The sequence below is a fragment of the Melozone crissalis genome, unplaced genomic scaffold, assembly GCF_028551555.1.
Source record: "Melozone crissalis strain CALT ecotype California unplaced genomic scaffold, PUWL_Pcris_2 ptg000004l_1, whole genome shotgun sequence".
NCBI lineage: Eukaryota > Metazoa > Chordata > Aves > Passeriformes > Passerellidae > Melozone > Melozone crissalis.
In genome coordinates this window covers 5188872-5201813 of record NW_026535782.1, presented here as the reverse complement: position 1 = coordinate 5201813, position 12942 = coordinate 5188872, and the positions used below count along the sequence as shown (strand labels likewise).

At 40.2% G+C, this 12942-nt stretch overlaps 1 protein-coding gene across 2 annotated transcripts in view; it reads left to right on the top strand.

The window, feature by feature from the left end:
• The window catches only part of RELN (reelin), a 286045-nt gene that overhangs the window by 34733 nt on the left and 238370 nt on the right, over positions 1–12942 (top strand). For both annotated transcript variants that reach the window (XM_054280910.1, XM_054280902.1), the window contains exon 2: positions 11145–11255. In XM_054280910.1, the coding sequence (XP_054136885.1) occupies positions 11145–11255 (111 nt within the window). The remainder of the gene's footprint in view (positions 1–11144; positions 11256–12942) is intronic.

Here is a 12942-nt window from a genome sequence, read left to right as displayed (position 1 = left end):
TGGATGCGGCACCATTCACCACCACTCTCTGGCCCGGCCATCCAGCCAGTTCTCAATGCAGCAACGAGTGCTCCTATCCAAGCCGTGGGCTGCCAGTGCAAATACTGCTTTATATTTAATATAAACCCATATATTTAACCCAATTTAATATTTTTCCCATATAAATCCTCATTTGATCCATTCTTTAACTTAAAATGTCAATCTCTAGGCTATTTAGTATTATTGTTCCAGTTTATAGATGGAGGTTCTGTAGCTTTTTTTAATAGCATTCTGCACCAACTAAATGAGGGACTGTACTTAGGCAGAATTATTTTGTTGCATGAATCATACATACAAAATTAAATCATATTTTTGAACTCGTATCTGTTCCCATAATAATTCCCATAATAATAAGTATGATGTATTTTGGGCCTCTTCCTTCTGTTCATGGTTCTCATCAACTTTCAGGGCATTTAAGTCTTCACTTTTCCACCCTAATTTTCTTTATTTTCTCCCTTCTAATTAGGACACTTGTGCACTCCTACCCCCTTGCTCCCCAGAGTCTACAGCCAACTCTCCTAGAGCCTGACTTGGTGAAATCTTTGGGTCTGGACAGGCTGCAACTCACTCTGCTGGCTGTGCTGGGTACATCTGTTGTGCAGAAGGGACTCTGAGATGAGCAGTTTGGGTGAGGAGGATGATTTTCTGCACACTCACACCCAGGCAGATGAATCCCAAGTCTGGTATTAAAAAAATACCTGTGTGTCCCTTGGACAGCTGCTATATTGCTTGCCCAACATATTTAGACTGCAAAGCACCAGGTTATTTAAGGTCTCTTATTTCTGCAGCCCATTAAGCAATCTTGTTAAGCTCTGGTTTAATGAAGACAAGCACAAATATATTAAAGATAAATGGAGTCAGAAACTCTATAGCTCACTCTTGTTCATGAGTTAACTATAAGACAGTGCCAGCTTTCATTTGAATTATATCACACAAGGAATCCACTCTGAGGAGGGAGGACTGTGGCTGATAAGGAAGTGTCATTGTCATGTCTTGATGCCTGAACTTAAAAGTGGTGAACATCATAATGGGAACTTATTAGGAAGGTAACAGCATCATATATTATGCTGCTCAAAGTAGTAAAATTTAAGGCTGGATTACTGAAAAATAAAGGTGGTAGTCAGGAACAGAGGCAAAAATAATGCAGACTTTTGGAACAGGGAATTGGAAGTGAGTTTCAAAACATATCATCTTGATGCTAAGCATGAGTAAAGAAAAAAAATCAACACATTGAGCCTTAGGAATTATGAGGGAAGGAGTGAAGACTGAAACAACTTTTACCACTGGGTGTGCATTACAACATCATACCCAGATTTCTGTGTCATGGATGCATCTGGTTGCCTCTGCTTCCAAAAATATAGTAGAACTATATTCTTTAAAACTAGCTGATGATGATAGAGAGAACATCTTCCTGTGTAATAGGAAGCTAAAGTAAGTTTCCTTAATTTTAGAAAAAGGATAGTTGAGAGGGTTGTGAAAGTTTTCTATAAATGTTGAGTTCTGTTGATAAAGCAAACGCTTCACTGAAAATACAATAATTCAGAGAAAAGAGAACTTAAAAATAAGGAAAAGCATTTTCATGCGTTATATAAATAAATTGTAGAGCTCCTTGTCACTGAAGCTGTAAAAGCATAAACTGACTGTGGGTTCATTCAATCCCCTTCCCGTGGTCATTGATAAGGGTATTAAAAAGGAGTGGTCCCAATGCTGGGCCAGGGGAGCACCACTTGCACTGGCCACCACTCTTTGGGCTCAGCCACCCAGTGTTTCAGCCAGTGAACAGTGCAGCTTTCCAAGCCATGGGCAGCCAGATGCTTCCAGCATCTCTTGAACTCCTGCATTTCATGATATTTGCTCATCACAATTCATGTGTCTGTAAGAGGATTTGTGCTACTTTAGCCCGAGGTAAACACGGTCAAGAATCTGGTTTTAGAGGGTGTGCTTCCTTAGCTAGAGTTAAACAAAAGATCTTGCAAATGTTTAGATATTACTGAGCTATAATAAATTCCTAGTGGATAATTCCTAGTGGATAATTACTCTCTTTTCAAGCCAGCCTTCATTTTCTCCTTTAATGCTATTGTTAATTGTGTATTGAGAGGTTGTTTGCGTTTTGAGGACAGCAGAATAAAAGGATTTACCAAATTCTTCTGAAAATCTGCACTGTGCAGAAATATTCAAACCTTCTAAATAATTTATTGAGAGCAGAGCCAACAATATGAAATTTTCATGTATGGGTATCAAACAGGCAACCTCACATAAACTTGAAAGGCATGAAAAATAAGGTTAGACTTCAAAACGGGGGGTCAATATTCTCAGACTTAGAGTGATAAAAAAGTAATCACAATAACGTTTAATCTGTTTTTAAGAAAAATTTGATGTTGATGCTTTTCATAGAAGCATGACAGCATTTGTCTTCAAAACTTAATAAAGGAGAATGGTGATTGCTGAATAAAGACACAAAACAGTTCCAACATACACCAGTAACCAGGATTGTTTCGTGCCCTATGTAGCTGGTGAGGTCTGGGAATGATCATCAGCTCTTCCATCTTCTCCTGGGACTTTGGATAAGAGAAATAATAACTACCACTGACAAAGGAGGTTTCACAATCATTTGAGTCTAACCATCATGTGCATGCTGTTAAAGCACATTTTATTGGCTTTTATGTCATGTTAGGTAACTCTCACGTTTACAGTATTTGTTGCCTGGAGGTGCATTTCAATAAATGATATGATTGGTTTGTGTTTTTTAAGCTAAGGCTATAAATAACTGTCCTCTCCAATCATTACAGGAAATGGCATTTTGATGATTATTCTTGCTTTGGCTATGGCACACAATTCAGTGGTTAAATTTTTAGAGACATAGCTGAGGTACATTTCAGTGAAACACATTTTGTTTGATATGCAGGTTATTGTGTTTACTGCTTAAACTCCATTAATACTATTCAGGCCTCTGTGAATTATCCAGTGGAATAATAGGCATTTCTGATACCCTTTGGAGTGTTTTGGTACTGCAAGGGCTTGCTAAGTTGCTAAGCACTAGTGATATGTTTGGCATAACACAAGAAAGAATATAAAGATAGTCATTGTCTCTGATGTCCCTGGGTGAGCTCTGGGTTCTGGGATGCTTAATTCCTGCTCAGTTCCCTCTGATGTGGGCAATAGTTGGACATTTTAATAGAAATTGGATAATTAAGTTACTCTGTGTGAATGGCTCTTGGTGGGAATAATCTCAGTTTAGCCATCTTCAGGGTTGACATCTACAGCTGAGCTTTACAGTCTGGGCTCCCTTTATAGTCAGTGAAGAGAATCAGACATTTCTGGAGTGTGATTCATCTGGTCTGTTTTAAACATCAACATTAGGGTGAGATTTACAGCCTAAATGGGGTGACATAAATAGATGTGATGTTCTCTGGAGATTTATATAGCAGTAGCACAAATTCACTGGGCCACTGACTGAAACCTCCATCTCTCCTTCCAAGAAGGCTGCTCCAAAAAAGAGAGGATGTGCCTCTCCCTATGCCAGCTGATACTCCCTTTTTCCCACATAAAATGCAATGCCTGCAGCTAAGGGGCAGTGGTTAGGCAACACAGGCACTGGAGTTTAAAATATTTTAAACCAACATTTTGTTGGGAAATTCAGATTTGAATCCTCTTACCCAGGTGAGAGCCTTGATTGCCCATCTGTTGGTTATAAGCAGGCAGCCAGTCTTACATCTCCTCTGTCAGGTCTCTGGGCTGTGCCAACACGTTTGGTGATGCCAGCTGGAATAAAGCACCTCTCTGCTCAATGTGGCCAAGTTTCTGGTGGCTTTGAATATGGTCAGAAATGTATTTAAGTTTGGGATTTTGATAGATAGGAAGTCTGTTCGCAGGTTTAACCATGGAACTCTTCACTTTTAGTGAGATGGCAGCTCTGAAGCATCTTGGACCATGTAAACAAACGTGACCAATTCCTTATAGTTTAGGAATACAAGAATGAACACTTTTTATATTGCTACTGATGTCATTGTCACTGTCTTGTTATGAACTTTCAAAAATATAAGTAATGTCTCTGCAAATAGTGCTTTCACAAGGCTGATAGGCTACTCTTTGCATCAATGACAAATGATGTCTCTAGATATCATGTTACAGACAGCTTGCCACACATCTGCAATCTATTTTCAGTTCTCTGTTGCTCATTACCAATTTAGGAAAGGATTTGAAAAGCTATAAAGACACAGAGATTTGATGGAGCATGGGGCAGAAGAACTGAAACTATACTGTAACACAAAGCAAGGCCAAATCAGATTTTTGAACTGTCTAGCACAAAGCTCAAAACTTGTGGATTTTTCTCCCCTCCGTTTGAGGGTATTTGCTAACTGGAATAACTGGTGAGGGCATCACAGATTAGAGATGGTGCTGTTCTGTGCAAGAACTTCAAGGTCACTGATGTTTTATTGTGAATTAAGTGCTTTGGTTGTGGGCTTCAAAAAACCCACAATACACCTAAGTGAGAACGCTTGCAGTTGTAAGACTGCACGTCTGTTTACTTAACCATGCTGAAATGCCTTTTCTCTGCTTTCTTCCACCTACTTGGGGAAAATCAAAACAAGTATGAGTAAGAATCCTGTGGGCTTTCCGCTTTTGTTGCTGAATGATGTGTAGACCTGTGATTCATACTGTTCTTGCATGTCTGTCTGGTGCTCATATTTGAAATAACTGTATAATTATGAATTTCTCGATTTTGTTTTCTTTTGAAAGCAAAGTACGTCTGCGAGCCATAAAAATTAGTTTGATGTCAACATGCAATTCACTAGTCTTTTAAAAATTTCTTTTTCAGTAATAAGGCTCTGAGTTCAATTCAGTATATACACTTTCTGGATTCTTGTAGTGATATATTCTCCACTATTCTCTTACAAGTACACTTTTCAGCACACTCTTTGGAAAGCATACCTGTAAAACTCTACCTGAGTATTTATAGATTTATAATCAGTGTGGTGTCTTAACAGTTGCCTTTAAATAAGGCAGCAGGGTTTATTCTCCTCTTACTAGCAATTTAAGTTGTAGCTGGCATTTCAGGAGCAGTCTGGTATTTTAAGGATTTGGACTTGGTATTATCTGTGTCTGGATGGGTCACCTGTGTTTAGCATTGCATGAGGGTGGCAGAAAGGTTCCGTTGCCTAAAAAAGACAACAAACTTGGGAAGGGACAAAGAACATCTTCCCGATGTTGAGGAGACTGAGGGGAGACATAGCAGCCTACAATTTCCTCTCGAGGGGCAACAGAGGGACAGACCCTGATCTCTTCCCTGTGGTGACCAGGGACAGGACCTAAGGGAGTGGCCTGAAGTTGTGCTGGGGAGGTTTAGGTTCAATATTAGAAAAAGATTCTTCCCCCAGAGGGTGGCTGGGCTCTGAACAGACTCCCCAGGGCACTGGTCACAGCACCAGCCTGACACAGCTCAAGAAGCACTTGGACAATGCTCTTGGGGAGTGGTGTGACTCTTGGAATGGTGCTGTGCAGAGCCAGGAGCTGGAATTTGATGATCCTGATGGGTCCCTTTCAATTCAGCATACCCTGTGAATGTAGTGTGGCATTTTCAGTCTTCGCTGTAGTGATGTTGGTCTCCATTCCTTTGCAGGATGCTGCACCACAGTGAAGGGACAGAGCCCTCTCTGAACAGGGCCATTGCATACCTGACTCGTAGATTTTGTTAGGAGTGAAGCAAAAAAAACCCCCAAAAGCTTCACTTTAGTATAAATAATTTATTTCCTAAGAGGATGGTTTGCAGCCATGACTCAGGTGTGTGATGATGCAATATTACAGTGTTATAGGGAACTGGCTTTGACCTTGAGAAGAGCCTTAAAAAGTGTCTGTCATTGCTTTGATGCAAGAAAGCTTCATTTCAGGAAGTCCACTGTCTGTGGTGATTCCATTTCACATACCAGAATTATTTTCTGTTTTGTCTGTGGTATGCAGAGGTGCAGTTTTACACTGTGGCTATGCCTTGACTCACTTAAGATGTGTGTGGGCATCAAAGATCTTTGCCTTTATAAATTCCTTATTGTACTCTGTGATTGTCATCAACAGCAGCTGCAAATTCTGTGGAATTTCTGTATCTTTTAGCCCTGTTAGTGGCATTCAGCTGGTGCTGAAGAGCAGCCAAAATAGGTAAGACCTGTCAGTGGCAGCTGTCTCCTGAAATCATCCCCTTCCTCCACCTGGCGCCTTTTCTACTTTTACAGTTTAGATGCATTGGCTGTATTTTGAGTCTTTTGAATATCAGTCAAAATACAGCCTTTTTGGAGAGTAGATCAGTCCCTTGAGAGAATTTAAGACAAATTTTATGCAATTACTTACATGGATTAATAGATTTCTATAATCGTATGCAGTATGTGTGGCATACAGCACCAGAAAACTGAAAATTATGTTTATAAGAACAGAATTAATTTCTTAAAATTATTTGACTATAACTACAGTTTAAACTCCACTTGTTCTTTCCTGTTATGCTGCTACCTCCACCTGTGGTATAATTTCAGCAGCATCTTTGCCAGCCTCCTCCTTCCTGACCCTCTTCCTCCTCGAGACATGTCAGCTCCTGGCACTGCCAGAGGCTCTGCTGTCCCATGTCCCACGGGAAGCACCAGGGCTCTCACAGAATCTTGTCATGCAAAATGAAAGGCTGCTCCAGCAAAGGCTGCTGCATCCCCTCTCTTCCCAAGGAAACAGCACCAAAGCTTCCCAGGGATGGTGGCCTGGCCAGCCTGGGTGCCTGCCCAGCCAGCCTTGCTGGCACCAAGCACAGCAGCAGGGATGGGCTGGGTGTGCAGGAGCTGCAGGCAGCAACTCCCCATGATTTTTGGTGGAAAACTGAGCTGAGGGCCTCATGATTCTGAGAAACACATTTTGTGACTGCAGTCCTTGTACAGAAACAGAGGTAGGGCAAAACAGCACCAGAGGATACTTCCATGGTATTTTCCAGCCCCAGTATTTCTTTTTCATGGAGCCACTTCCTAGACTTTTGCAAAATAAACTGGAGTTATTCACTAATCCATGCATTCCTATCCATGTGTTTTGTGGACAGGAATGTTTCATATCCATCATGCAAACACTGTTCACTTGATTTAGGAGGTGGACTAAGAGTAGACAGTGAACATCTTTCCTGGCTGTTGACCAGCACATGAGGCTGACCCACACTTTCCTGCTGGGTTTTACACCTGGTCTCTCTTCCCAGTTATTGTGTAAGTCCCTCATACTGAACTTTTCCATGATTTCCAGGCTGCAGGTGCAGAGCCCACCTGCTTTTCATCACCTTCTCTTGGCTACTTTCTCCCCCCACCCCATCGCTCCCCATTTTTTCTCAAAAAATTTCTCTATTCCCTGTTCTGGTTCCAGTCACCACCTCTTCCATCCTAGTCCACTTTTGCCCTCAGGTCTACTTTTCTGTCTCCTAAGTTTAAGATATTGGTGATGGTATTGGTCAAACTTTTGGAACAACTTTGTGACATTTTGCACATTTCTCAACGTTTTGAGAAGTGGGATTTTGATGAATTGAGTTTTCTCACAGAAGGCTTAGACTTTTGATAAAGATCACTCTCTTTCTCCTTTCTCTCCAGCCAGCAGATATGACTGCCTACTTTAAAACACTGAGTGAGAAACTTTCCACATCAAAACATCATCAAAAATTATATCTTCACAAAGCACTTCTGCTCCAACAAAGCAGTATGGCTGGACTGAAATATTTTTCATGGGACTTTTTTCAGTGAGCTTTTGTTAGTCAGAGAGTGCTCTAAGAGTACTAAGTGAGGACAGAGTTTGAAGAAATATTTAGATACTAAAAATGAAAATGTCTCTGTTGAGCATATGTGAACTCTGATTTTTTTTAAATGTATATATATAAAATATAATTTGTCCAAACTTGGAGAAACACTGTCATACTTGAGAGCAGAAGAGTTGATGGAAGCAAAGGACAGTGGAATTTTTCATCCATGACAACATGTTCTCCTCTAACCTCACCTCAGAAATGAAATATTTTGACTGAACTTCAAGTAGCCCAAGGGGATAAATACTGGCAAATATCTCAGGAACTGAAAATAGAAGGAAGTGTTGAGCAACTCTTCAAGTAGTTAGCACCTTTGCCTCTAAAATTTGCAGTGTGATATTGTTTGATCAGTATGTTCCAAAATGCGTTTTTTGGGAAGATGTTCTCAGTCCCTCCTGCTGGACCATTTCAAAACAGTTGAGGGCTTCCTGCCTTCTCTCTGAGGGGTGCAGGGTCCAGCACACCCCTGCCCAGCCACCCACCCATCCCTCCTCGCTGCTTCACCCACCAAATTCTCCTCCCAAAGAAGGGTCTTGTGGGGGATGGAGCAGTGCCTCCTTGGGCTTGTAGATGGGACCTGCTGCTGCTGTCCTGTCCCTTGTGTGCCATGGGGCAGCACTGGGGCAGTGCCAGAGCCCCCCTTGCCTGCCCAGCCCTACCAGCTCTGTGTCCTTCCAGATGTTTCCCAAAGTCTCAGTGGGTCATGGCATTGGTCCTTGCTTCTCTAGTGCCAGATATTTGACATCAACTGCACATGGCATGAGCCAGTGTAACAGGCACAAACAAAGCCTGGTGGAGGGAAATCCTTGTTCTTTTGGAAGAGGAATTTAGGACCCCACAGTAACAAGCCCTAGCCCCTATATAAAATCACAGTCCTATTGCTGGGCTGTGCATTAGCACAGCTTTCCTGTTCTTGGTCATTATCACTTGGCATACTGTGTGTTTTCTTTTATTTTAGGGGAATTTGATGTGTTTCAACAGTGGGCAGGAAAAAAAAATCATCACTGAGAATGTCGTGATTAATTTTTTTCTCTTGAAGAACTATGGAATTATTCTGAAATGTATGACACGTGTGTAATAACAGCCTAGTGCTCTGTTTTTAAAAAATGTGCTAGAGGCCTTGTGCAGTTTCCCAGAGGCTTAATGAGGGAGCCATACTGTGTTGGAAATTTTTCAACAATAAAAATTGACCTATTACATGCTTATGTAAAATGAGGGTTGACAATCACACAAATATGTCCAAAGTCAAATACAGGCATTGTGAAATATCACTTCTTTCCCACAGAGAAACTGGTCACCTGTTCACAGTAGGCTTTTGCATTATATCCTATCCAGTAAAGAATAAGATGCTTCCCTACAGGGAAACAAAATGGCAGCAAAGTACTGGCCCAGTGCCCTTCTATCAGTGCTTTTCACTGACTCTTTTGCCAAGTCTTCAAAAATAACACATAGGCATACTTTTCAACATATGTTTTGCCTCTCTGTAGGTTTAAAGGCATAAAGGGAAGAAAAGGTCATGTGTTTATTCACCACTTCATCATCAAATGCAGAAAAAAATCATTGTTTGCTTGTTTGATTTTATTTTACTCTCTCTAATACGTCTTTTATTTTTAAAGAATCTAGTCTTTCTTTTGCTGTTCTTTTAACATGTATCAGAAGTAGCCTGTTCTTTAAAAATGAACATATGGCTCTGAACCTGCATCTGAATTCAGGGAAGTGTCTATAGCAAAACACTGAAATTTGGAGTCATGGGAGCAGAAAAGTTGGATTCAGGGTTTATTCAGTGTAGTATTGAATAATCAAAGAAAAGAAGATAAATACAAAGAGTTGAAGAATAAATTAAACATGGTAAATACTGCTCCTCTGCTCAAAGTAAATTAGGCTACTGACAACATTTTTATGTTTTTTAAAATACTAAACACTAATTTTAAGCCACCTGTGTATAACAGAGGAAACACTGACTTTTAGGATTTAAGAAACCCATCAGTTTCTCTGTTGAATCTGTATCACCAATGAATGTCCTAGCAGTCACCTTGGAGTACCTTGCTTCAGTTTCCTGGCCAGTCACTGGCTTATGATGTACCCAGCCAAAAAAGGAAATACAAGGAGGTAGAATGTGATTTAGGAGTGATCAGAGTTCATCAGCAGTCCCTGACAAGCACTGATCTCTCCAAGTTAAGGGAATAAAAAGGATTGAGGTATGAAGCAGAATGAGTGTGGTAACTGAGGTCTGGAAGCATCTTCAGTGTAAGAGGCTATAAGTCATAAGACTCTTCTTCAGCAGAGAGAGCTTTTTGTTGTTTTATTGATCTTCATATGGTTGGTGACTGCTCAGCCCTCTGATTTGGCAAGGTCTCTCTGCATTTGAAGGAGTCAACAGCTCCTCCCTGGTTTTGTATTGTCTCTGCACTCGCTCAGTATCCCTTCAGTCCTGTGCCCAAATCATTTATGAAGATATGGAAGGGCACAGGGCCTGGAGAGCACGGGATGGAACCCTGTGGAACCCCACCAGTGACAGGTCCCCATTCTGATGTCACCCATTCACTGTAACCCTTTGTGCCCAACCTGTGAGCCACTGATATGTTTATCCAGCCGTGTGCTGGACGTTCTGTGCAGAAGGATCCTGTGAGAGACAGTGTCAAAAGCTTTGCTGAAATCCAAAAAGGGCACATCAACTGGCTTCCCTGGTGTGCTTACCTTGTCAAACACACCAAAGTAAAAATATGAAAATTAGTGTGTACAAGAATTGAATAAATATTGCAATAATTGTCAATTCTAATAAAGAATGTATAGATTCCAATATTATTTGTATTTTTCATTTGGATATTTTCTGCTATTACTTAAGAATCTCTTAAAAATGCCTTCCTGAGCTGTTTAAATACACACAATCTGTAATGTTTCAGATGCCCATATAACTTAAATGTATAGTACTATAATAAGCATGATAACTGTAACTTGGGACTCTATTTAGATTCAGAAAGAACAGTACCGTAATCCTGGTTATTTCATTGTTTTTACTACAGTTTAATGTCTGGACAATTGCTTACAAGCCATATATTCCAGTGTGTTATTTTCCAACTCATTGTGCATTTCATGAATACCATAGTTTATCCTCCTGGCAAAGGCAACTTCCCAAGCACCAACTGAAAGTTAAAGTAGCAAAAATATTGGGGAAATTCAGATGGATTCACTGGACTGCTGCTCCCACATGGTGGGATCTCATTCAAGAGCAAGAGCCTGCTCACAGAAAATGTATAGGAACTTAACCAGAATATTTACACTTATTTTATTCCTCTCATTTCAGTGACTATTTCAACAAGTACCTTCTTTGATGGCTTACTGGTAACTGGGCTCTACACATCCACCAGTGTTCAGGCTTCCCAGAGTGTTGGTGGTTCCAGTGCTTTTGGATTTGGTAAGTCCAGTGCAATTTACCTTCTGCAACCCAGGGTAATGAGCACTTGCTTGTACAGAGGACATCAGTAGCAAGACAATTCCTGGAACAGGTTAATTTAGACTGAGTAATCAATAATACATGGAAGTCAGTGGGAGTCAATGAGATAAAACAGTGGCAGCTTTTAGGCAGCTTTTATTGCTTCTTGTACCATCTTCACCTTTGCTCAGCCCTGGTATTAGTATGCTGAATAATATAAATTTTAAGAAAGAAAAGCCTCAGCAGATAAATTGTTTAAAGCAGCCATTTCTAAATTGTGTGACATTTTGTGTAAACTAAAGAATTTAGCCCAAAGCCCCTAAGTATTTCTTGGTCTAAAAACCTTTTCCTTTAAGCTTATGTCAACCTACTTTTCCATTCAGTTAATAGCATCTTCCTTAAAACCAGAATGCTGGTCAAGATATCTCATACAACCAATTATTTACCATGTCCAAAAAGCAGAATTGTAGTAAAAGGCTTTGCAAAATTATCATGTATTTCAGGTTCTGCTGTAGCCCTCAGCAGTAGCAGCTGTGCTAAGGACTAATATTTTTTAAATAATCATTTCTAAATTTGTGCAAGTAATTGACAGCTATACCTTCTGCAGTTTATTATTTGGTAGCATTTTTATATCCTTACAAATAATAGTCGGAATTGCATTCCTCGAATTGGAGGAACTCAGTGGCCCTATTAAGCACTCTGTGGTGAAGGTACAAAAAAAGGTACCAGTCATATGGGACACAACTTCACTTGCAGCAGCATGTTTAAATGTTTTAATTTTAATGTTAATTTGTCTGCTTGGGCCAGAATTCAGTACTTTCTTCATAATAACCTCTCATGGTACTTACTTTTGTTATAAAGTGTGTAGAGCATGAGTGGTCTGGGCATTTGAGTGTCATCCAGCAGGCATACATTTGCTTGTGAATTAAAGAATGCAATGTAAATAGCACATTATTTAAAACTGCACTGAGGGATAATTTGGGAAGGGCTTTGTTCTGTGGATAACACCAGAGTTCAACCTCAGACATTCTGCTCAGCTTTTCAAAGGGAAGAACATGGCTGGCACAAGTATTTCATGCCTTGTTCAAAAGGCACTGAAAGATTCTCTTTTCTAGAAGAATTTGTACTGCTCTTTCTCCTTTCCCACTGTACTGTTTACAGAATGAATAGAATCTGATGGAGTGAGCAAGACAGAAAGAACTTACCAATGTGAAATTTCTGGGATGGTCAAGTCACTGGCAAGATGTTACCTTGCTGTGAATTAAGTGTTTGTGTCATTGGGAGATCATGGCAAACTCACTGGGCAAAGTACACAGGTCATGTTTAATTACAACTAAGTATTTGAGAATAACAATTAAGCAAAATTTTAAGAATCTAAATGCACCTCTGTGCATTTTCAAAGAATCTCTGTATTCTTCCTTAAATTTGTATCTTCATTTGTAGAATAAGGCTATTGCAGATGATGTTTCATTGAGACAGATGTTAAAGTAACATGTGATGTATTGACAGAAAAAACAACGTGGCCTTCTTTAACTTGCCAAAGGTCATTCTCTAGCTCCTGATGTGTTACTTTAACCATTCTGTCACTGTAAGATAACCAACAATTAAACTGGTGACATGTGTGCTCTGTATGCAAAAGAAACTCCAAGCCTAGAAGCTGGAAAAATGC